This window comes from Lycium ferocissimum, chromosome 11 (assembly GCF_029784015.1).
Source record: "Lycium ferocissimum isolate CSIRO_LF1 chromosome 11, AGI_CSIRO_Lferr_CH_V1, whole genome shotgun sequence".
Taxonomy (NCBI): Eukaryota; Viridiplantae; Streptophyta; class Magnoliopsida; order Solanales; family Solanaceae; genus Lycium; species Lycium ferocissimum.
In genome coordinates this window covers 36009632-36033921 of record NC_081352.1, presented here as the reverse complement: position 1 = coordinate 36033921, position 24290 = coordinate 36009632, and the positions used below count along the sequence as shown (strand labels likewise).

At 34.5% G+C, this 24290-nt stretch overlaps 3 protein-coding genes across 4 annotated transcripts; all 3 read left to right on the top strand.

Moving 5' to 3' along the window:
- The first annotated feature begins 1317 nt into the window (after positions 1-1317).
- Positions 1318-7578, top strand: LOC132036574 (uncharacterized). Its single transcript, XM_059426932.1, has 14 exons — positions 1318-1487; positions 2359-2472; positions 3515-3625; positions 3717-3779; positions 3923-4036; positions 4125-4274; positions 4561-4638; positions 4712-4933; positions 5029-5115; positions 5389-5508; positions 6065-6157; positions 6321-6531; positions 6767-6871; positions 7323-7578. The coding sequence occupies exons 1-12, from the start codon at positions 1350-1352 to the stop codon at positions 6378-6380; spliced, it is 1350 nt and encodes a 449-aa protein (XP_059282915.1). The 5' UTR covers positions 1318-1349; the 3' UTR covers positions 6381-6531; positions 6767-6871; positions 7323-7578.
- Positions 7579-12127: 4549 nt separating this feature from the next.
- On the top strand, positions 12128-16385 carry LOC132038177 (uncharacterized). 2 transcript variants are annotated; one of them, XM_059428892.1, is made up of 5 exons: positions 12128-12218; positions 13817-14112; positions 14193-14315; positions 15119-15409; positions 15842-16385. In XM_059428892.1, exons 2-5 carry the CDS (start codon positions 13852-13854, stop codon positions 16049-16051), a joined length of 885 nt encoding a protein of 294 aa, XP_059284875.1. In that variant the 5' UTR covers positions 12128-12218; positions 13817-13851; the 3' UTR covers positions 16052-16385. The 2 variants fall into 2 exon arrangements, with proteins under 2 accessions (XP_059284875.1, XP_059284876.1); XM_059428893.1 differs by having other exon boundaries at positions 12183-12274.
- A 1870-nt stretch (positions 16386-18255) lies between these two features.
- On the top strand, positions 18256-23741 carry LOC132035969 (uncharacterized). Its single transcript, XM_059426155.1, has 7 exons — positions 18256-18930; positions 19900-19977; positions 20982-21016; positions 21116-21171; positions 22199-22297; positions 22689-22778; positions 23337-23741. Exons 1-6 carry the CDS (start codon positions 18499-18501, stop codon positions 22745-22747), a joined length of 759 nt encoding a protein of 252 aa, XP_059282138.1. The 5' UTR covers positions 18256-18498; the 3' UTR covers positions 22748-22778; positions 23337-23741.
- Positions 23742-24290: the final 549 nt, after the last annotated feature.

Here is a 24290-nt window from a genome sequence, read left to right as displayed (position 1 = left end):
CTCCAAAGGCACTTGTCTTTAATTTTTGTCCCTCAAATTGGCGGTCTTTAATTTTTGTCCTTCACTTAATACCCCGAGATTCTAGGTTTGAACCCCAGCTCAGTAAAAAAAAAAAAAAAAAGGAATTTCACAAAACAACCCTATCCTGATTAGATTACATTTTTTTGCATTCAAAACCAAATCATTATTCATTAAATCGCTTCGAGGCCTAACTTTGGTCCGAATAGGCCTAACTTGTACAAAACTCGCCTTGCATTTTTTTTTTTGCAATTGAGCCTTTAATTCGAACCTCAAATCTCATCCTTTGGCATAAGCGAAAGACAAAAAATTAAAAAGCACCAAAAGCTTTTGCAAGGAATCGTGCAAATGACCCATTTGATTAAGCCCAATAAGCCTAAGTCCTAACATTTTTTTCAATCGGAGTGCCCCCTATCTATTCCATAATCGTGATGGGGTGGTCTTTAAATTTTTAATTTTTACCCCTCATATTATTTAAATCTAATTTGTTTTTTGCCACATCAGCTTTTAGATTAACACCCATTTCCGTGTTCGAACCCAAGAGTATATTGAATTTTAAAAAAAGTTTAAGGGTGATTTGATGTATTTTGCCCAAACAGAGAAATTTCACAAAACAATACTTTTGTTAAGGAATTACATGCAAAAAAATGCCGATATTGCATCTTCTATTAAAAGCCTAATCCTTAAAAAAGACGTTTAGGTGAAGCGCACAATAAATCTAATTTTGATAATTCCTCACAGAATCAACACGTCTGAAGTTGAAATCGTGAGCCTAAAATTTTTAATTGCCATTAAAAGTTTGATTTAAACTGGGGTGCCATTAAAAGTTATGCCCCATTTCTACCTTATTCTATTCATTTAATTGCATAATTTTGAAGGAACTATCAAATAGGCTGGTCTTTAATATTTACTTAATATTTATGGTATATAAAGATACGGTCCGAAACTTTGATAATTCCTTCACAAAAAAATTAAAGATAATAAAAGTTTGCCCATTAAAAGTATGCCCCCACCTATATAACTTTGATAATTCCTTCACAAAGGGACAAATAAAAAAAATAAAAAAGTGTAATTTCAAAACAAACGTGCCTAGCGAAATTTAAAAAAAATGCCTTGCGATTTTTTTTTAAAATTTTGACCGCGCGTGAGTTCGAACCTCAACCTATAGTGCAAAATTTAAACATTTCAAATACGATTAAAGACCCAAAGGAAGCCAATTTGATTAATTGCCCAAGTCCTAATAGGATAAAAGCCCAACAAGCCTAGCTTATATGGATTAGTTTCATTTCTATCACTCTCCAAATCCATTTCCCTTTAGTACAGGCGTGAAAATGGCGGTCTTATGCTGCGCCACATCTGCTTATCCTACGCATAGTCTGAGAGTGACGTCAGCTAAAATTCCAGTGTGTTCCAGCTCACGTGTTTCAGTTCCTCAACTTCATTTATCCAATTCCCCTTTTGTCCCCGAGGTAGAATTGAATTACCCAAATGCTCCATAAATAATTGAATTCAACACTCTGTTTGGATGGTTGTTACATATTGTTTCATAATGTATCGTATTATATTATATTGTATTGTGTCGTATTGTATTGTTTTTATGAATATAATGTTTGGATAGATTGTATCGTTCACTGTAGTTACATATTATCACACATTAGCAAATTCAAAGATAAACTTACAAAGAAAAGCAGGTTATATTATACAAGGTAGGGTAAAGGAAAAAAATAGGATTATTAAATAATAAGTAAAGATAAAACGAGAAAAACAATTAAGGTAAGGTAATGACGCGATGCTTAATCTTTGTGTTTTTACGTATAGCTACTAACAATGCATACATAAAATACCTTAGACTACTGGGTACCTATGGCAACATTTCGGTTTCAGGTGGACAGTGCCGCAGTGGCAGATATATATATATATGCTCTCTCTCCAATTACGTACCACTTTTCGCTTTTTGAGATTTGAATTATGTAAATTTTGACCAACATTTTAAAATGCATATTTTCATCATATTGGCATGAGAAGAATTGCAACTTAAACTACTTTTCGTATAGTTATTGAGTGTTTAAGTTATAGTTTTAAAAGATTGAGTTGATCTAGTCTAATTTAGCTTTGAAGATTAGTCAAAATGACTGTCGAGAAGCGGCCACATAAATTGGGACGGAGGGGATATATGTTTATACTTTGTTCGCACTCACTGTCACTAAGTCGTAGTGCGTGCAGTGCTACATCGCTCACTGAGCTAAAATTCTGGATTTATGGTTGTTGGGCTTGAGATAAGTCTGTTTATTTGAGAAATGAATGCAACATGATTGCTTTTTCTGTTTCTGCGGTTTGTAGGTTAACAAGGCGGTTGATTCTTTATCCAAAGAGTTCAGAGAAGTTGATAATTTAGTGGCACGCAATACTGCGCGAGTTTTAAGAGCTTTCCAAAGGGTCAAGGTTGGATCTCATGTAAGTTTTCATTTTCTAAAATTTGTTAATTGTAGCTTGTAGATATCATTTATATGTGAATTTACTTCTTTGGAGCAAATGGATCTTCGATTATATCAATTTTCATTGCAAGACTGCTGCTGATTCTCGGATCCTGTGAATTAAACCGACGTGATAAATGAGCATTTAGAGCTTAGGCCTGGAGTACTAATGGTTTAGGACGTTACTCCACCTTTACCTTAGGATATACTCTATAGGGTAAGGTGGAAATAAACAAGAGTCAGTGAGGGGATTACTTGTTTGTTAGTTACTATATGATATTATGATCCTTTTTTCTACTGCATGCTGTGAATGATATTTCATCGGTAAAAAACTGGTCAAAAGGTTTTTTGGGTGAGTGCTCCGACTAGTATTTTGTTATTTACTGTTTATCACAAATAAAAAGAAGAATTACTATAATTTATTATCATGGTTAAAAGCAAGCTAATGTATAAAAGTTTGTTCAACTGCTGACGTCCAATATTCATTTTTGTTTATGATCTGGTGAGAATGAGATGTCAAAAAATGGAAAGTACTTATTACCTTAATATTATTATAAACCATTTGTTCTGTGAAGAAAGCATAATGCATTTACTAGCAGTATAGCACACAAACTTTCCTCGTTTTTGGGGGATGAGTTGAGTCATGGCTAGATGGGATTAAAATCTGTCAACAATTTGTTTGTACTGTTCCTTAGGTCTATCAGCAAATGAAACAAATAAGAACGGTTGTCAACACTCTTCTATCCTAGTTAAAATATTACATCTGCACGTTTAAATGTGCTGGAACAGCATTATATGCTGCATTATATTATTTACACTGCCCACATATCCATAATATGAGTTTATTTGGGATTTCATTTCCAAGTGTTCAGTGGAACAAATGATTATTTTGCTGAACACGGGTAACCAGAATGGTCTCGGCTAATGGAATGACATTTACAAAGTCTAAATGTCATAGTGTGGCAACTAGTAGGCACTTTATTTTGTTAGTACTAAAAAGTGTAAAATTATACCTGCATCAGCACTTTGGTGGTAGCACTGGTTATGGTCATGAAGAAGCTGGTGGACGTGAAGCCTTGGACCAGGCTTTTGCAGAAATTTTTGGTGCTGAGTCTGCAATTGTTCGAGCACAGGTTTGCATTTTATTCTTTTTGGGGGTAGTTTGATATTTCCACGAAAGAGGATATACTTTTAAGTTAATACACTGTCAAACTTCACCTTCAGTTCTTCTCAGGTACTCATGCAATCACTTGTGCATTATTCGCTTTCTTAAGACCAGGGGATGAGGTACAATTATTCTATACTTGTTACCGTCACAATATTCTGTTTCATGAATTATTATAGTCCTGAATATCAGTTTATGTTTCCAATGTTGTCAATTTTTTTTTTTTTTTTTTTTAATGAAAATGACTTGAATCAACTTGCTTCAGCTGTTAGCGGTGGCTGGTGCACCTTATGATACTCTGGAGGAAGTTATTGGAAAAAGGGACTCTGGTGGATTGGGTTCCTTAAAAGACTTTGGAGTAGAATACCGGGAAGTCCCAGTAAGTTGCATCTGCATGTTTGATTTTAGCTCCATGTGGTTTATTTTTCACAATTTGATAATAGCCAACCTTATCTGGAATTTCCCAGCTTGCAGAGGATGGCGGGCTTGATTGGGCTGCACTTAAAACCTCTGTAAGACCTCACACTAAGTGTGCACTCATACAGAGATCATGTGGTTATTCCTGGCGTCGCAGTTTGAGTGTAACTGAGATAGGTCAGGCCATCAATATAATCAAGGTAAACCTCTCGAAACCGCGGCAATTATGATAATAGTTGGTTCCAAAAACAAACTCTCAAAATATTTACTGAAAGGGTGCTGTAGATTACAAGTTATTAGAAGTATGCCTTTCTCAGGTATAAGATGCTGGGTCTATGTAATTGATGTCTCCCTGATCCTTGATGCTTTGTGTTTGTAACACTGGAATAAATAAGTTTTCTTTTACACTGATCACTGTTTGGATATGTCTTCACATTTGCTTTTGGTAAAGATAGTTCTCCCTTCAAACTCTTTTCTTTGATGCAGATGCAGAACCCAAGCTGCATGGTCATGGTGGATAACTGCTATGGTGAATTTGTCGACGACATCGAACCTCCTATGGTGGTATGTAAAGTTATTCTTGTTATTAAAGTTCTATTCCATGTGGAAATATCAAAGTTGATTTTTGGCTGAGCAGGGCGCTGACCTAATTGCGGGCAGTTTAATAAAAAATCCGGGCGGAACGATTGCACCATGCGGTGGATATGTTGCAGGAAAGAAAAGATGGGTGGAAGCAGCAGCTGCCCGTCTCTCGGCTCCAGGACTTGGAGTTGATTGTGGCTCTACCCCTGGTGATATAATGAGAACTTTATTTCAGGGCTTATTCCTCTCACCTCAAATGGTTGGTGAAGCAATAAAGGTATCTCATTTCTGCTCAAGTTCTGATGTGGTCATAATCTTTTGTCACTTCTACTTCACCTTGTTACATGCGTCTTTGCAAACTCCTGTTGCAAGGGAAGCTTCCTGATAGCTGAAGTCATGTCAGCCAAAGGATATAATGTGCAGCCTCTTTGTCGGGTCAAGCGTCATGACACAGTGCAGGTTTGTTTGTCTCATCTTGCATTTGTCAAGGCATATACAAGTCCTTGTATTGCTAACTGTCGAAGAAAGCCCCTCTGTTTGCAAAAAAAGGATCCACAGTACCACCCGCCATTTGATCGCACTTCCTCATTCAATGAGCAATTGTAACAATCTTCATATTTCTTCTATAAAATATATCCCAAAATCAAGTAGCTTATGGTGCTCTCAGACGTGTGCCTTATTTTCAAGCAGTCATCGGTGCAACTGGATGCTTAAGTTTGTTATTCTTCTCAGGCTGTACAACTTGGAAGCCGAGAGCGTCTACTTTCCTTTTGCGAGGCTGTTCAGAGAAGTTCTCCTGTCAGTTCTTTTATCAGGCCTGTTGCAGGTGCAACTGCTGGCTATGCATCTGAGGTATGAGGGGAATATAAGTTTTGCTGTACTTGAAGGAAACTTTTCCTATTTTATTGTTAGCATTGTGTTAACAATATAATGGAAATAAAATTATTGAAGATGGTAAATTGCTAATGCTATGACAGAGGAACCATGATGTAACTATCATGTCCGAAAGTCACATAGAATTAATTATGAAAGAAATCTAATATGAGCAACAATGTTCTTTGTATAGTAGCAAACATTTCTCTAATGTCTCCTTTTATCTGCTGGGTTCGTTGGAATCGTAGAAGATCAGGGAGTTGTGGCGTTGAATCTGAATCAAGCTTCTACGTGTCCTGACTTTTCTAGCTAGGATAGTTAGTTTAATTTTGGGTCTCGGTTGATCTGCAAGTTTATCTTGGTCTTTTTACCTTATTTACCGCCTTGCTTTTTCGTTTTTGCTCCTTCCATGCTTAGCATCTGGATGCTTGTAGGATAGTTGATATATGAAGCACATCTTAGTTATTATTTACTAGAGTTTTTTAGCTTGAGCAACTCACCGTCAGCCTATTTTTGGAATGTTATTCTGGAGTAGGTCATTTTTGCTGATGGAACCTTCATTGATGGAAGTACTAGTGAGCTCTCATGTGATGGGCCCCTAAGAGAGCCTTTCTCTGTTTTCTGTCAGGTAATACTCTGCCATTTCTTTCGCCAGTAGTTAGTTTACTATAGGACTAATTAGTTAAGTATATGTTTGCTTATGTAACTTATCATGTGGGAAAGAGGCGGTTAGTCTTTTCAACAAATTTGGGGAAGATTTAACTTTATCGTACTTGAATTTCCAATTGCAGGGTGGCACTCATTGGACGCAATGGGGACTAGTTCTAGGGGAGGTTTTGAAAACTCTATGAAACTGGGTCAGATTTTGCATCGGTGAATACCCTTCATGAAACTTCTTTTATTCACCAAGTTCCTCAGTCTCATCAACGTAAATTGTGGCTGAAAGAGAAAGATTCTTCATCGCTGCACAATTTTGTAGAGTAGTTTTTCTACCTTTTACAGGTAAAGACAACAATTTCCCCCTGATTTGCACTTAAAATGCCTTGATCTTTCAAAGAACTGTGAATATGTTAAGTCTGCAAAGATTACTATGAGCTTTGGTACCCCTTGACTATGATTTTGTCATGGTTTCAGTGGATTTGATTTTTCTTTCTAGAAGTTTGTTTTTAGTGGTAGTCAGGCTAAACATTAATTTGATTAAAAGATTTGTCATCACTTATTCTGTCTCACCCTTCAGGCCATGAGAATGATATTGGACGGTCCACACCGTATTATCATATACAAGAACGCTAAGGAGGTGAAGAAGGTTGCTTGGACATGAATTAGAACAAGAAATCTGGTGGTAAGGATTTGTTAGTCTCAGTATCAATGCTCTTGTCAATAGTTATTTTTTGTCATAGAGGGAATGGGAAAAATTGCATGGAACTCAAAGGCACATCCATGTTTTTCAAGGAGGAACATGAGAGGATAGATACCTTCTTCCAATGTGCATCAGAAAATACGGTCAGAAATTGTAAAGATGCCTGAGGGTATAAAGACATGCCACTCAATCAAATTCTTCTTGTCAAAGCATGCTTCATTTTCTTAGGTGGTCAACTACTTGAAATGATTATGAATTCATAAGAAATGCTAATCAGAGCTAGGATCATTGGAGTTCTAATGGTGTTTATCAGACTGATTCTATTTGATTAATCTGTTCATCATGCTTCGACATGGTTTCACGTGGCTTGGTACTTGAAAGATTTCCCCTACTTCCTGTTCTTTTAATAATTTATTCTGGTCCAATTTCCTAGGACTAGGCAATTAGCATGAAGCAAGCAAATGGACATTTGGAAACAGATCCTCCTTTGATGCCGTCAAGTTTAGTCCGGACCATCACAGTATCCGATTAATCGCACATTGATGTAAAATTTTCTATCTCATCAATATGCTCAGATATTATCACAATCAGAGTAATGCTCAATTATATTGTCTAACTTCTTGTTCATGTTTTGTGTACTGTGTGTTGTACTTTATGCACCATCTGTGGTGCTTTTGAATGACTGCTAATTTTCTGTTGTGCACTCAATTATTTCATCGCGTATAAATTATCTTCCATCATCACAAGTATTAAGTAACTATGCCCATCAAACTTAGCAGACGGGCACTAGTATTTTTTTTTTTTTAAATCTCTGCTAGGAGAAATGAACTATATTCTTAGCGATGTCTCTTCTTGTATGGAGTTGTTGTGAAAGTTTTCTATTTTGTATTGTAGCATAGTGTTATGATTAGGTTTTGTTGACTCTGTATTATCAAGACCGGCATGTAAATGTTAGATTTTATCTCCTAAGTTATTCTGGAATGTGAAATCAACTTGAGAAGTAGTGATGAAGGCATGATCTTTATCACTAGGTGCAGTTTGTCACTACCGTGGAGTGTTATTAATTCAGTTTATTAAATTTTAGGTATGGTCGTTGTTTTGAACGTGCATCCTTCTGCCATATGGGCACTGGGCATTGACTAATGACTATTTATTGCTAGGCATGTTCTGATTACGCCAGACATTAAATTTAGACATTTAGTTATTATGTTACGTAAATGCGTGGAAGATACTCCCATAACCCAATCCTTCGCCAATAGGATGATCAATTGCCGGGAACTGACAGAGATTAACAGGAAAAAGTCCAGTTAGTTTATTAAATTATCTTTATTTATTCTTTAATTTCTAAATCATGTTACTTCTTTCTAGAGCATTTATAATAAAGGGAAAGTTGTAAAATTAATTTGCTCTTTTTCTGGTTTCCTAAAACGATATTTGTTTTTAGTAAAAGTGATAAAGTTAATCAGTAGTCCCTCCGTCCCATAATAAGTATCATCTAAGTCAAAAATACGCATATTAAGAAATCAATAATGCAATGTGAAGTTTACCAAATTACCTCTATATAAAAAATAAATTACTTCTATTTTTTAATTAGAGCGATTTTACGTGGGAAATGCTTAACCTTTAACATTGGGAATCCAACAATACCAAGTTACTATGTGGTTTTTATAATCATTATTAAGATGTTACTTTATTGTTTAAGGGTAGAATTGGAAAAAATTAGTTAATTTATGTCTTGGTTTTCGAAGGTGACACTTATTATGGGATAATTTTTTTTTGCTAAGATGACACTTATTATGGGACGGGACTGAGGGAGTATTGATATTAGGGGTCGTTTGGTGCATGGTATAGGCTGGAATATCCCAAAGACTAATTTTTTTGTACCGTGTTTGGTAGAGGTATAAATTTATCCCGTGATAAATTTATACCTCCTACTAAACACTATGATAAAAATAAGATTATCCTAAGGGAGATATCCCACCTTTTCCCACTTATCCCGGGATTATTTTATACCATCTTTTAAATGGTATAAAATAATCTCAAAAGATGGGATAAATTAATCCCGGGATTATAATCCCGGGATAATTTTGGCTACCTACCAAACGACCACTTAGAGTTTCTAGTTTAGATTTCACCACAAAGAGCAAAATCCAAATTCTTTTTGAGTTGCGGTAAAACTTTTACGAGCCAAACTAACCCAGAAAAAAGAAAAAAAGAAAAGAAAAAAGTAAACCAAAAAACCTTTTGCGTGTGTGAAACAGTGGGGCCGGCAATGTGTGGACCCTCCGACTAAGTCGGATCAGCCAGTGCAGTGCACGTGGTTTGGCGAGCATTTCTATGCCGCGTGTTAAACGTTCTTCGACATAGGCCCCACTAAAATCAAATTCGATTTAAGTGGACCCATAATTCTCAAATTCAAAAGCCACCCACGTAAATGTATATTCAATTGAATTTCGATTAACCATGTTAACTAATCTCTGAAATACGGTGAATCTATACTTTAATATATAAAAACTAATGTTCAAATTCGCATTGAATATTCAATTCTTTAGGATTTACAAATTTTTTTTTTTGTTTTATGACTCTTTTACGAGAAATATTTATTTTTTATACATAAGAGATCTGAAAAAAATAGATAAGTGATTTGAAAAAATTATTTTCTTCTATTCAAATTGTAAGAGGTCAAGATATTTTATTTTCTCGTTAATCTTGCTATTCTGAATTAGTAATCATATTCTCATGGGTAAGGTCATTTCAATAATATTAAGAACCTAAAGTCAAACTTCAAATAGAGGCCCTAATTTATATTAAAGGGAAGATCATCGTATATACAACAACAACAATAACAACATACCCAAAGGTAATTCCAACAAGTGGAGTCTTGGGAGGGTAGAGTGTAAGCATATCTTCGGCTCAGAGAAAAGCAAATTAAAGCAATCCGAAAAAAATAATAGAAGTAAAGAAGTCATGATCAAATACTATATAAAGCATGATAGTCTAGAAAGAAGAAACAAAAAGATCGTCATATATATTTTTATTTAAAATCTACTTTTCTAATATTTTTAGATGTGAAGTCATTAATTACTATTTTTATAATTGATTTGTTCTAACAATTTCTTTTCAATTGTTGATATAGCAAATCCATTTAATTTCTCTTGAGACAAAGATTGATCTCAGATGAGATTTCATCAATTTAAATTTTGAAAAAACTCTTTCGGTTGAGGCAATAATTTATATATAAAATATATCTTTTAAAAAAAATGAGATAATTACACTCAGTATTAATTGAGATACCAATGCTATCAAATTTAGCTCATATTTGAGTTTCTTGCCCACAGTAGCCTATCTTCAGTTTAAACAAAAATTACTTTTCAAAAAATAACCCATTCCCCTCTTCCTCCCCCTCTCTCTTCACTGCCTCCTTCTTTTTAATTTTTTTTTTTTTGGAGTTCGCCACTGCCTCCTTTTTTTAATTTTAATTTTTTATTATTATTTTTTAATTTTTTTTGGAGTTCGCCATTGCCTCCTTTTTTTAATTTTTTTTTTAATTTTCCATCTTCCTCTGTCACGCCGGATCTTTCATTTTTTTTATTTCCCCTCTCCCTCTGTCACGCCGGATCTTTGATGTTTGACCAATTGGTTCTGGTGGTGGCGTTGGAGTTCGCCGGAGAACGGAACTCCCGCGATGACTGTATAATATTGTATGTCGGTGTATATGGGTGTATACGCCGGAGAACGGAACTCCGGCTATGACTATATATGGGTGTATATGGATATATGGGTTATAATATTGTAAATGGGTGTATTATATTGTATAATATTGTATATGAGTGTATATGGATATATGAGTTATAATATTGTATAATATTGTATATGGGTGTATAATATTGTATATGAATGTATATGGGTGTATAATATTGCATACGGGTGTATATGGGTGTATATGAATATAAGGGTTATAATATTGTATATGGGTGTATAATATTTGTATATAGGTGTATATGAATGTATATGGATATGTGGATTATAATTTTTGTATAATATTGTATATGAGTGCATAATATTGTATATGAGTATATGGATTATAATGTTGTATAATATTGTATATGAGTGTATATGGGTATATATGGATATATGAATTATAATACTCTATTAAAAAATGAAAAAGAAGAATAATAAAAACATTTAAAAAAATAAAAAAAGGAGCCAGTGGCGAACTCCAACACAAAAAAATAAAAAAATAAAAATTAAAAAAAAATTAAAAAAATAAAAAATGAAAAAGAAGGAGGCAGTGGAGAGAGAGGGGAGAAGAGTAGAGTTTTGGATTACAGCTTTACAATATAAGTTTTGAGCTATTTTTTTGCAATGTAAGTGATCCAATCGTATATTTATGAAATTTCTCCAAAAAAAAATAGGGCCCAAAAAAATTAAATCCCAAAAAATTATTTTATTGAATTTATAATCGAGTCACTCCGGAATCACACTCTATGAGTCTATGTCGACTACTAGTTCTAGATTCGGAAAAGGGCCAAAATGCACTGAAAAAAATAGTTCATAATCCTTCGTTATACTTTAGGGCCAATTATACTTTCTTACGGTTATCTTGTCAATTATATCTTACATAACTATTAAACGTGGCATCATCCTAGTTTTTCAAAATTATTTTTACCCTAAAATAATTTTTTACCCACTAATACGAAATTATTTTTTTTTTCAGCCCAAACTAATACGAAATTTTTTTTTTTTTTTTTTGCTGGAAAAATTATCCATATTATTTTTGTCTTTAAAATTTTTTTTTTTTGGGTCGGATTGAGTTATTTTAGTGGGTAAAAAAATTATTTGAGGGTAAAATAATTTTGAGGGGCTGGGATGATGCCACGTGGCAATAGTTACGTAAGAAGAGTATAATTGATCCCATAAGATAACCGTGAAGCGATAATTGGCAAAGATAACGAAGGGTATGAATGAACTATTTTTCAAAGTTCAAGGGTAATTTTGGCCCTTTTCCGTTCTAGATTCTTTATAAACTACCAGTAGCAAAAGTGTAGCAGGTAGCCCCACACATTGAGAAAACATAGGTGGCAATTACCAAACCGCGTAGGATCATAATAATATATAATATAATAATCATAATAATATCAGAAACTCAACGTGGCAATTGGTCTTTGGAAAAAGATGTTTAAATACCACTAGTAGTTTAGTTGATCCCACAGTTAACAGCCTTGTACAATCTGAAGGGTCTTGTGTTCTGGTAGGTGGATAAATATTATTCACAAGAATCCCAACACACTCTCTTCATTGCATTTGACACCCCATTTCTACTAACTCCGTAAGTACTTGTCTCTCTCTTTCGTTAGCTCCCACTTCTCACTCATTGGCTATGTAGTACTTTTTTTCTTTATATCATTATGTATTTTGTTGGGTAAATCATAAAAGTCACTTATGTTCTAATGATTACTTGTTTGGATTACAGTATTGTTGAAAGATCAGATTTTTATTACCTTTGTGAGAAAAGAAAATGATGTTTCTCTTCTTTAGTGCATCAGCTGGATTCTTAATTCTTTTTCTTGGGTGGATCTTGAATTATCAGAAGCAAATTCATGATTGTGATAGCCTAGATATTTTACCTTAATGGTTTGTCTTTCTGATGGTTTTAAGGTCATAAAAAAAAATAAAGTTAACAGAGTGATCAGCTTGTAACTTCATCTTGATCTTGGGCCAAAGAACCAAAAGTTGCACATTGAACCGGTAACTGTTAGCTAAAATATCATCCATACTAGTGATACTATGATGCTTTGGATTCCCCATCTTTCTTATTGTGGTTAGGACTAAGTGGTGATATCAAGAAGTACTCTATCTTTTAACCTTTCCACTTACCTTAACTCTTATACTTGAGCTAACTAACAGATTTATAAAAAAAGTGTTTTTTTATGATCATTTATTTTGATTGAGGACCGATTGAGAACTGCAAACAACACTAACTTAGTTAGCGTGAAATGAATTGTCTGGTGGATAGAGTTACCCGCTACCTATACCGGTGGGAGGTATCAGGTACCCGTGGAATTAGTGGAGGTGCATGCAAGTTGGCCCAGACACCACGATTATCAAAAAAAAAATTGTCTATGTTCAAGACAAATGAAGTTGGATCTCACACTTAAGACAACAATACCGAGTTGGTGCTTGGAGGGCTTGTGTTTTTCATCGGTTATGTTGCTCTTCGGAGGGCTCCTTTTTTGCCATATATATTAGCATATCATCATTTACCAGATGGTCTAGTTTACAGTGATTGGTTCACGGAGCTATATCCGGTTATTGATCCAAAATGGGATGGCTAAAGACCGTTGGGGGCCTTTGAAGGGTTAGTTTAGTTCATGAATTAGTCAATACTTCCCTTCTAGTTAGAACAGTAAGTTGAGGAGAGAATGCAGAGCTGGTTTGTGCCTCCAATTTATTTCTCAGTGTCATGATATGTTTATCTAGGAATTAGAATTTATCCTAATGAATGACGGTATAATTGGGTTGAAAAACTGACTAGTATGAGAAGTCATTGTTGCAGATTTGTCGTTTGGGTTTGTTAATTGTTGTAAGTTGATGAAATATCCCGATGGTTTCTATGAGGAGTGAAGGTCGAGGAATAGAAATGAAAGTTGATGGATTGAATTGAACAATGGTGGCTGATCTGTAGTTATCAGCATATATATTGTACACAAATGAATTTTTTATATTAATGAAATCCTTGTAGATTCAGGAAAAGGCCTTATTATTAGGTGATATAACTCATCATTCAAAAGCACCTCCTTTTTGTGTGAACCAAAAACAGAAGTCACAGAGGAGGCCCTTTTTATTTCCTGACAGTTCTCTTGAAATATAAAAGCTTAACTCAAAATGTCCAGTTTAGTCCTGATAAGTCTTAACACGACTTTGCAGGTCTTGATTTTGATATTCTCGTTGGCTAGAAAAATATGGAGTTGGATCTGGATCGTGACCAAGTCACACTGATAGGATGCACTATATGTCTTATGCTGACTATGCATTTCAGCATACGGCTAGTGACACAACATTTTACATCATGGAAGAAGCCTAAAGAGCAAAAGGCCATAATTATTATCATCCTCATGGCACCCTTGTATGCTATTGACTCCTATATTGGGTTGATCGATTTCATGGGAAGCAAACCCTTTTTCACTTTCTTGGAATCTGTCAAAGAATGTTATGAAGCAATTGTAAGTCAAATATATAGCTAACTTTAACATTTTTTGCAACTAGAGATTCTTTGCTCACTTCTGTTCTAAGTGATCAACAGGTGATGGCTAAGTTCCTGGGGTTGATGTACACTTACTTGAACATATCCATAAGCAAAAACATAGTCCCTGATGAAATTAAGGGAAGACAGATTCACCATTCATTCCCTATGACACTCTTCCAGGTACAATACGTAATGTTGGTGTAGTGAATTATGTGTACATGTCAATCTTATATATCATTAACACTGCATTCTTGTGAGAATAATAGCACGTTTGGCCAAGCTTTCAAAATCTGCTTATTTAGAAAAGTGCTTTTTGTTGGAGTGCTTTTCGAAAAAATACTTTGGAGAGTAGTAGTTTGTGTTTGACTAATCAATTTGAAAAACACTTTTGCCAATAATAGAGCAGTAATTTGTGCTTGGCAGAGGTGTTCCAGAACTGGTTTTGTGGAAAAGCTACTCTTTTTAGCTTATGGAAAAGCAACTTCTGCTACTACTCATAAGTACTTATTTTTTTCCCTAAAAGCTTGGCCAAACATCTCAACTTTCTAAAATGAGCACTTTTGGCTTCCCAAAAGCTTGGCCAAAAAGGTTATAAATTTGTGATGTTGCCCACAAGGACTGAAAGATAATTACATTCCATTCAGCATGCCTTATTGAGTATACTATTAAGCACAAAGTTCATTATTCCAACTATTTTGCACCATTCATTATTTCAACTATTTTGCACCAACGCATAGTTAAGTCTCCTGCATTGAGTTGCTTGCTAATCTTACATGGCCAAATTATGTATACTAAGTTTACAAACTCAGATGATTGGCATATAAGTACACCATTTCATCTCTCTCTCTCTCTCTCTCTCTCTCTCTCTCTCTCTCTCTTTTGTTGGGACCAAAAAACATGATCCCTCCTAGAAGCTTCTACTTTGTTACAGTTTTTGTATTCTCATGGTACCTAGTCACAAGCTAACTGTTCTATAAATGCAGCCTCACACAGCTCATTTGAACCATCACACATTGAAGCTTCTCAAGAACTGGACATGGCAGTTTGTTGTGATTCGCCCTGTATTATCCATCTTAATGATTGTTTTACAAATGTTTGGAGTGTACCCTAGTTGGCTTAGCTGGACCTTTACCATCATCTTGAACACATCCGTTTCACTGGCTTTGTATTCTCTTGTGATTTTCTACCACGTGTTTGCAAAAGAGTTGGCACCTCACAAGCCGCTAGCCAAGTTCCTGTGTGTCAAAGGAATTGTCTTTTTCGTTTTCTGGCAGGTATTTTCACATCTTTCCTTACAGTCTTATCTTTTGGTTTCTTGTAAATTGCATACTGGAGTTCAATGTTGCTGGTTATTTGCTTTCTTGACAAGGATATTGTTCATGCTTGTGGCCTGTGGGACCTGATTATTGATTAGATGTGTACTATATTTTCAAATAGCCTAATGGTACTAAGATCAAACCATTAGCATGAAAATACTTTATAAACACTACAAAAAAACTGAAATTAGCTATGAACTTTGTCGCTAATCCGCCCCTAAATTGCTTGTAGCTAACGGGATTTTATGATAATCCATCGCTAAATAGGATTAGCAACACATTTGTCGTTTAGTGGAATTTTCCCGTCACTAATTCCAGGTTTTTTTTTTTTTTTTTTTTTTTAGTGGTGAAATTCGTTATGCTAAAAAAGAAACTTGTACCATTCTGCAGGGTATTCTGCTTAATATTCTGGTAGCACTAGGCATAATCAAATCTCACCATTTCTGGCTTAAGGTGGAGCGCATTCAGGAAGGTATTCAGAATATACTAGTGATAGTGGAGATGGTTTTCTTCTCTATCTTTATGAGTCATGCATACAGTGCAGCGCCATATCGCCAAGAAGCTGTTACAAGTTCAGGAGGAGATAAAAAGAAAGAGTGATAACGCAACATTCATTCTTGTGAAAGATTATCTTCAGACATCGTCAATTCTTCCTAGTGCTTGTATGTTATCGTAGACTTGCCTGTTGATGTATGCTAGATTCTTCTATTAAATAATGTATCCTTAATGGAGTAAGAAGAGCTAGAGTTTTATCATCAGGCAGTATTGTTGTACTTTTAGCATCTATTTCAAGATATGTAGAGATGGGAAAAATCTTATTAGAAAAAGACAGGTCTATTAGAACATTTTGTGAGAGAACTAGGACTGAACCCTTCCATGCTGAGGCAATGGCTACTTCATTTGAAATAAAAACAGAGAAGCATATGAGAGTTAATTCTTTTTTTATTTTTTTATTTTTCCGTAGAATATAATTATGTCTTAACCTGACTTCTGGAGCTCAGTTGATTCTTGAAGCAATAGCTTTGGATCGAAAAGTTTATGACTTTTGATTACTCACTTGATCTTTTCCCAAAGGTTGGTCCACAGCAAGCTTTTGAGGCTTTGAGCTAGTATTTGCAGTAGATAATTTTTCACTTAATCTTTATGATCTAATAACCTTGTCAATATGTTATCTTCATTAATTTGCTCGAATTTTTCTCTAATCTCTACTGAAAAATATAAGGTCCATGGCAAAATCCTGTCATACTACTTGCTATGAATGTAAAGAGTACATCGGTCTTGATGCTTTATGTGTGTGTATTATGACAATGATTTGAAATACACATGAAATATAAGATTTAAAATAATTACTTAGATGTATTTACTATCATTATTAAATTGAATATATTCTTTCATCTACCAAAAGAAAATAGTAATCCTTCATTATGTTTATCTGTGTTGAACTCCGATTTTTTTCATGTTGATAAATTATCAAACTCTGACTTTTATACTATGAAGAGTTTTAAGGGAAAAACTTAACTCTTTATTTAGAGAGATCTGTTTTGCATCTCCTTGATGCCAGCAATGCAATCAATTACTACTTCATTAAGAGAGACTAATTGATGTATGATGACATTCAGACAATTGATGTATAATGGCATTCATACAAAAATAAAAGATAACACTACTCGTTCCAAGAATCTAAAAAAATACGACCATTTTACAACGTTAGCTAGTAGTACATTTCTAATTACTAAAGTCAAGGAGGAAAAAATACATGTCATAAAAATGAAGTTTAGGGTTAATAATATTTTTGGTCCCTTTGTCACTGCTAATTTTGATTTTAGTTCATATAATATCTAACTAAGCACATTTAATCTTCAATTACTTGCAATGTGTACTTTAATCCCTTTACTACTGAATATTCACAAAATTATTAAACATTCTACCGTTTAATTACTCGCGCCTTATGTTGCATATTTTAACTAATTGAATATTAAATGCTTGAGTCATTCTTTAAAAAAAAAAAATTGGGAGAGCGGACGGGAGTAGGGAAAGAGAAAATGAGGAGAGGATTATAAGATGGGGAATCAAACCTCACCCAACAAGGTGAATTCATGTAGCCAACCAACTTAGCTACTGAGATTCCCTATCCTGAGTCATATAACAAAATCAATAAGTATTTACTATTATCTCCGTCTCAATTTAAGTGTCTTAGGTTGACTAGACGAAAAGTTTAAGAAATAAAAAAAAGATTTTTTAAATTTGTGGTTCTAAATTAAATATGTATAATGTATTAAAATGTCCTTTAAATCTTGTGATTATAAATTTGTTATATGTTATGAAATATTATGTATATTGTGGTGGATGTCCATAACTCCTAAGAAGTTACTCCCATTACTTTCTCCATGATACGTATTATTAAATCTCCCACCTAAATCGTATCTTCATTATGTAAATATTAATTCACACCTCCATGATCTTCCCCCATAACCTTCACTAGTTATTATCTTATTTATTGCCACCTTTAGATGTTATCCTCTATGTAGTAGTATATATAGAGATATAATAGGTGATGTACTTGGTGGTGGGGACACTTAACACATTAGGATGAATAAGAAATCTCTCTCTATTGGAGTGGAGAGTGCCTCTCTCTATTTTATTATTTTCATCCTTTACTATATTACTCTTTTAGCTTACTAACACTTTTTTTTTTTTGGGACAGAGCAAAAAGTAAAGTAAGAGAGTTAAATGGACGGAGGAATAAAAGTGTTATTCTCCCTAAAAATAACGTCTTTTAGAGAAAAATATAAAAGCTGGTCCCACATCCTCCAAGAGAGTATTCTAGGCCACGTATGACTGGAAAAATCCTGTTGAGAGGACGAACTCAATTTGCAAACTATACTAGAGCTAGCAAAAATGGAGTCTTTATTATCCCTTCTATTGTAGGAATTGCAATATACACACACACACATAAAAAAAAAAAAAAAAACTCAACTTCCCTTCACATAAAGTTACTTTTTTCAATTCATTTCACTTCTTTTTTCTGTAAAAATTGAAACTTTCCCATGACAGCACTTGCTCAAATATCCATAAATTTATCACCCTTAAAACCAAACTTTCTTGGGCTAAAAATTCAGCAACCAAGTTACTATTACCCTCATTTAAGTACAAGAAAAGTATCAGTTTGTAGTAGTTGGAATAAATTAGGAGCTTTTAAGGAGAGACCCTTATCTTCATTCTTGAAAGTTAAGAGGGATAAAAATGGAATTTTGGTGAAAGATGAGAGATGGGGTTGTGAAAAAAGAATGATTTTTGTGAAATTCAAACAAGGTTTTGGATTTAATGGGATTGGTGATGGTGGTGGTGGTGGTGGTGGTGGGAAGGATAATAGTGAGACAGTGAGAGTGTTGAGTAATCTTGTTTTAGCAATTGGATTGACTTATCTTACTATGACTGGTCAGCTTGGTTGGGTCTTGGATGCTATTGTTTCTGTTTGGGTATTTCTTATTCTCTCCCAAACACACACACTAGTATCACTTAGTTTGCATATTAGTAGCATTTAGATTCTATTTGTGTTCATTTGGTTATTAGAGATATATGTTTGTATGTAACTTTTACATGGAATTGTTAGAAATTAGTAGTAGCTTTTTGTGAGCATGGTATGCTATAGCTTGGGTACACCTCTGACCTCTTAATCCCTTATCCCAATTTATGTGGAGGTGTTTGACTGGGCACGGAGTTTAAGAATGAACGGAAGACTTTTAAACTTATGGTTTAAGACTTTTGTGTAGCTATAAATCATCTCATTAAGCGTAAAATGTGAAGTTTAAAGTTAAATTGTTACTAAATATAGAAATTTGTCATTCTTTTTGGGACTGACTAAAAAGGAAAGGGTGTCGCATAAATTGATACGGAAGAATTTTGCTTGTTTTTCCAAATTTACTTTCATATCACATGTAGTGGCAAAGCAAGGATTTTGGTAAGAGTGATGTTTATCTATAAAAAGTTTTTTTTGACCGATTTACGCAGTATTATTTTCTATGTACACAATGTAATTTTCCAAGGAAAAGTGTTAAAACTGACCACCCTTCAGTCTATGTAGTTGCGCCACTGCACATGTCACCTTTAAGGAAAATTGACTAATGCTAGTTTGGAAACTGCTTTTAATTCTCATTTGCTGCTTCTGAAACTTAACATGCATAGGATAACACAGTGGATGGAACATGCTTATACTACGATGATACTTAGGGTGGTTGTATATTTGTATTCACTACATTTTAAAATTTATTTGAAGGTATCGCTGCTTGCAAAATGCTTAAATCTGAAGGACTAATGAGTATATATTACAATTTTTTTAATTTCGCAGTCAATCTTTGTATTGCTGCTTTGCATGCATTAGCTATGGTTATATTCTCGCACCATACTTGATGAATATTAACACCCGTCCTTCATTTTCTGGCTTCCAGCTGCTTGCGGTTCTACTTCCAATCTTAGGTTTGGGAGCTTTTATTTGGTGGGCTGGACGAGATATAGTTCAAGGCACTGTAAGGGAACTAAACTTGCATCTCTTCACTTTGCCACATATATCCTATTATTCAAATGCCTGCTTTGATCATCTTATTGATTATAAATTATGTGGATAGGATATCTTATCTATTATTACGAAGTGTTGAACTGCAGTTTGAAATATTTTATTACGTTATAGGGATCCGGAATTCAAACTACTCTAGTGTACGGATCCCAATGAGATCACTTTCTCCCTTATTAACTTTATGTGCATTTCATTTAAACTCCATATATTTGGTATCACAATATGTATCATGTACTACATTGCATCAAGGACTTCTATTGTTGTAGCCTTGGGGACCAAAATGCATAGATTTCATCCAAATAACGCAATTTCTGTCATAGCTCTTATCTCACCACAAATCGATTTACCACTTTTTAGTTATCTCAAATTTCGGCATCATCAGACAGACTATATCCTTTAAATGAAATGCTCAAATTTCAACTGAAAAACAGAATTTCGAGGATAACTACTCCCTCCGGTCCATAATAAGTGAACTTTTGGCCTTTGGTACACCCCTTCAGAAAATACTAACTCCTAGAAAGAAAGAAAAAAAGGTGGGTTGACTAAATTACCCTTAATGAACTTTATCATAGAAAATTGGAGTAATTTAAAACACTTCTTAGGGATATGTAAATAAGGGGAAATTTTGCAAAATAAAGTTAATTTCTTCTTGATTATTTAAAAGGACGCATATCTTGGACCTAAATAAAAAGGCCAAAAGGTCACTTATCATGGACCGGAGGGAGTAATATTTTGCAACAAACAATTGGTTAGTCTTTTGCTCATATATTTTTATAAATGTGCTCATGATACTTTTACTACGCGGTGAGGATTGTTCTGTTGTTGGTGCACTGCTTAGGGTGCTACAGTGATGAGAAATAGATTTTCTGAAAATTAAAGCAGATCAAATGAAGTGTCTAACTTCTTATGGCACATGTTTTCTTCTGTGTTTGCTAATGGATTTCTTCTATTGTGCAGTGCCCAAACTGCGGGAATGATTTTCAAGTTTTCAGGTAAGCTCAAATGGAAACTTGTTTAAGAGCAATATTTGAAGCCAAGAGGGCTGATTATTTTTGTTAGTTACTCATAGCATTGATTTTCACCCAGTGCAGGTCTACTATGAATGATGAGGTTCAGCTTTGCCCTTTCTGTACTCAGCCATTCTCAGGTTAAAATTGATACTCTGAGTTGGCTTCTCTCCCTTCTTTTGACAACTTTCTCGTAGCTGATCAGTTGATGGCAGTTTTGTTTTGTTTCATTTAGTTACACTATTCTTCTCACGTTGGTTTTCAAGAGATCTGATGGAAAATTGCATATGTGTTGTTGTATTTTATTCTGCAACCTTATGTTATTAGCTATCTGAAGTGAGTGTTGTCAAAATCTTGTGCAGTTGGGCCTCTTGGCTAGATTTTTGCATTAATAGTATTTATTCTCATCATATATGCACGTTATAAAGCAGCTATGGGTATAGGTGGAATGCAAGGTGAGGAGGTAAACAAAACAAGTCAATGCTGATATATAGTTTATTCAAGATTGGGAGAAATTTATAATAAATCTTAACGTTGTATTAAAACTTGGTAGCATTGGTTGTTACCATGTGAAGCAGTTCTCTAGTGCAGCTTTTCAACACACTAAATACAGATAAGTTGCTTTGTCAAAGGAGTTTGAGCCTGAGCTCAATTAGCTAAGGAATATCAATTTTCGTCCAATTAGTTAATTAGTTTTTGAATGAACCAGAAAAGAACTTTATCAAGAAATTCAGGAATCAAATAATTTGTTTCAAGAAATTTAGCTAATGTAAATTTTATAGTACCAAGGTTCACAAAATAATTTTTTTCAAATATGACCCTAAATAAAATTTGCGTACCCTTTTTACCTCACTTTTCTCCACCTCATAATCTTATTCCTTTGTCTTAATGCATATATGCGAGGTAGACTATATACATGTTTGATATCTTTAATGATGATTAAAAGTGCACTTGGGTACAGCAATGCCATCAGATGTTGATAGCGACAATTAATATCATAAAAGTTTTAGATATGTTTGACTTTTCTTTCTGTTATTTTGAACTTCTTGATGTAAATGTTATATCTTTTTCCATTTCACATCTTTGTTCAGATATTGGCATGAGTCATGTCATGTTAACTGATGCAAGCTAAGCTTGTTATTGGGCTAAATAAGTTTGTATCTGCAGTTGTGGATGATAAGTTCGTGAGCGACCCGGTAAGGTTTTCCAACCAGTCAACTACATTTGGTGAAGCATTCAGTGATCTCAGTACTCGTTCAAAGAAAGGTTCATCTTTCTCACCCTTCTTTTTTAGAGCATTTACTGGTTAGGATGTTTTTTTCAAGTGTGTAATCAATTTATCTAAACTTGGTATATAACAGGGTAATAGCAGTCTATTCAATTCATTTTTTTTTTTTTGGGGATATCATTCATTTCTTCTTATCATAAGTTTCTGTCTGAGAACTTTAAAAAATATGCTTCTCAGAGATGAATCTTCAAAACATATATCCTGTATAAGGTTGAAATAATCCTCATAAGAATTGATTTAACTGCTAGACTGTGGAATCCTGCCAAAATTTCTGCAACTTTTGATGATTATGGTTTTAAATTATGGTCTGAGCACTGTCTCTCGATATCTGGATTAGAGACTACTTAACCTCATGTATTTACTTTACAGGTAAGGCTTCCTCTATAGGAGTTGTTGATATCGAAGCAGAAGTTAAGGACGTGGAGTAGGCAGCGGTCTCTAGTTATACAGTAGCATATGGTAAACCACTCAAATTTATTTTGCTTGCTCATGCATGTGATCCACAGCACACTTTAAGGAAAACCATAGCTATTTGTAAACATTATTTCTCTGTTTGTGTCTCTACCTTGTCTCCCTTCAAACTGGTCTTTTTTATTTGAAAAGAAAAGCCTTGAAAACAAAATCCCACGCTCAATTGTTTCTCTGTTTGACAATTACTGCCAATTAGAAACAATGTCCAGAACTGTTTGGACAGAGTGTACAATCTGTGATTATGTAAAGAAGTCATTTCAAAATTGTCATATTCTATCCATCTATATCTGCTGGATGAAACCTTGATTTCGCCCATCTTACCATTCCCCCTTTGGGGAGGGAGGGCGTGTTTCAGTAGAGATCCTTTTATTGTTGTTATCATCGTGGAGTTGTTTACTACGTATAGTTGAGTGCTGTGTACGGCATAATTTGCTATATAATTGATAAAAGCGTTCGGTACTTGGAGTCTGGAGATTTATATTTTAGCAGTCCTTTGGGGGTCTTGTCCTGTCATGTATGAGGCTGCTTCGTTTTCTTCTTTCATAGAATCATTGTTAGCATTGGGGAAGCTGCAGTAGCAGCAGCACTGAATGGAGAAGACATGAGAATCCCTTATTGGTGTGAAGGGAAGCACTGTTCTTTGTCATGAAATGCCGAAGAAGCATAGCTTGTCATGCATGGTTGTCCTTGTACGCACGAAGATGAAGTATAGTCGCGAACACAGAGTCAACATATTATAGAGTGCTGCTGGTTATGTGATACCATTATACTTGATTGCAGTTGCCCATAGTATACCACAACATACAATAGCCTGTATTTGTTATTCCCCGGTCATGTGAAAAACTGGACTGACATTTGTAAAAGTACTACTTGCTTCTCATCAGGTGAGGTGTAACTCAAGTGTATATCATAGGACCGTATTTTCTTACTTTAAAACAGTTTTTATTACTTTTAAGTTTTTCGACTCCAAGTTGCACGGTGTTCATATTATGATGTAATGTCTCCACAAAATATATACGCTTCCTCTTGAGATTCCCATTCCTTGTTTTTTTTGTCTGATGAACCGTGCTCAAATCGGAGTGGCACAATATTCATGGCCAAAAATTCCGATGCTTATCACTCAGGAAAATCTGACCTAGAATTACTAGTTCATTTTCTAAACGTTGTAAAGCTTTACGTTGTGCAAAAACCATAACTAAAAGTATTCCATCTCTGCCAACATATCACATAATAACTGAGCCTCATGTTCTGTTTTCTCTCGGTTTCCTGCTTTAATAGCTGGGATTGCATGAACGATATTTCTTTATCCGCCATCTCCCTTGGTAACACATATGAAAGTAGGCGCCAAATGACCAAAAGCACGATGGAGGGAAACATCTTGATTAAGCAAATGAGCTTGCTGCATCTATGAATCCAAAGTTATTTATTTCCAGCTGTTGAGCTACTATTCTACCAAAAAGGACCATCATACTTCGTGTATAATTGGTCCATTAAGCTCCA

Coding starts and splice junctions, on each gene's coding strand:
- LOC132035969 (XM_059426155.1), top strand. CDS start 18,499: ATGACAGCACTTGCTCAAATATCCATAAATTTATCACCCTTAAAACCA. Junction 18,931..19,899: donor ATGCTATTGTTTCTGTTTGG/GTATTTCTTATT, acceptor TCTGGCTTCCAG/CTGCTTGCGGTTCTACTTCC. Junction 19,978..20,981: donor GAGATATAGTTCAAGGCACT/GTAAGGGAACTA, acceptor TCTATTGTGCAG/TGCCCAAACTGCGGGAATGA.
- LOC132036574 (XM_059426932.1), top strand. CDS start 1,350: ATGGCGGTCTTATGCTGCGCCACATCTGCTTATCCTACGCATAGTCTG. Junction 1,488..2,358: donor ATTCCCCTTTTGTCCCCGAG/GTAGAATTGAAT, acceptor TGCGGTTTGTAG/GTTAACAAGGCGGTTGATTC. Junction 3,626..3,716: donor CTGCAATTGTTCGAGCACAG/GTTTGCATTTTA, acceptor CTTCACCTTCAG/TTCTTCTCAGGTACTCATGC.
- LOC132038177 (XM_059428892.1), top strand. CDS start 13,852: ATGGAGTTGGATCTGGATCGTGACCAAGTCACACTGATAGGATGCACT. Junction 14,113..14,192: donor AAGAATGTTATGAAGCAATT/GTAAGTCAAATA, acceptor AGTGATCAACAG/GTGATGGCTAAGTTCCTGGG. Junction 15,410..15,841: donor TCTTTTTCGTTTTCTGGCAG/GTATTTTCACAT, acceptor ACCATTCTGCAG/GGTATTCTGCTTAATATTCT.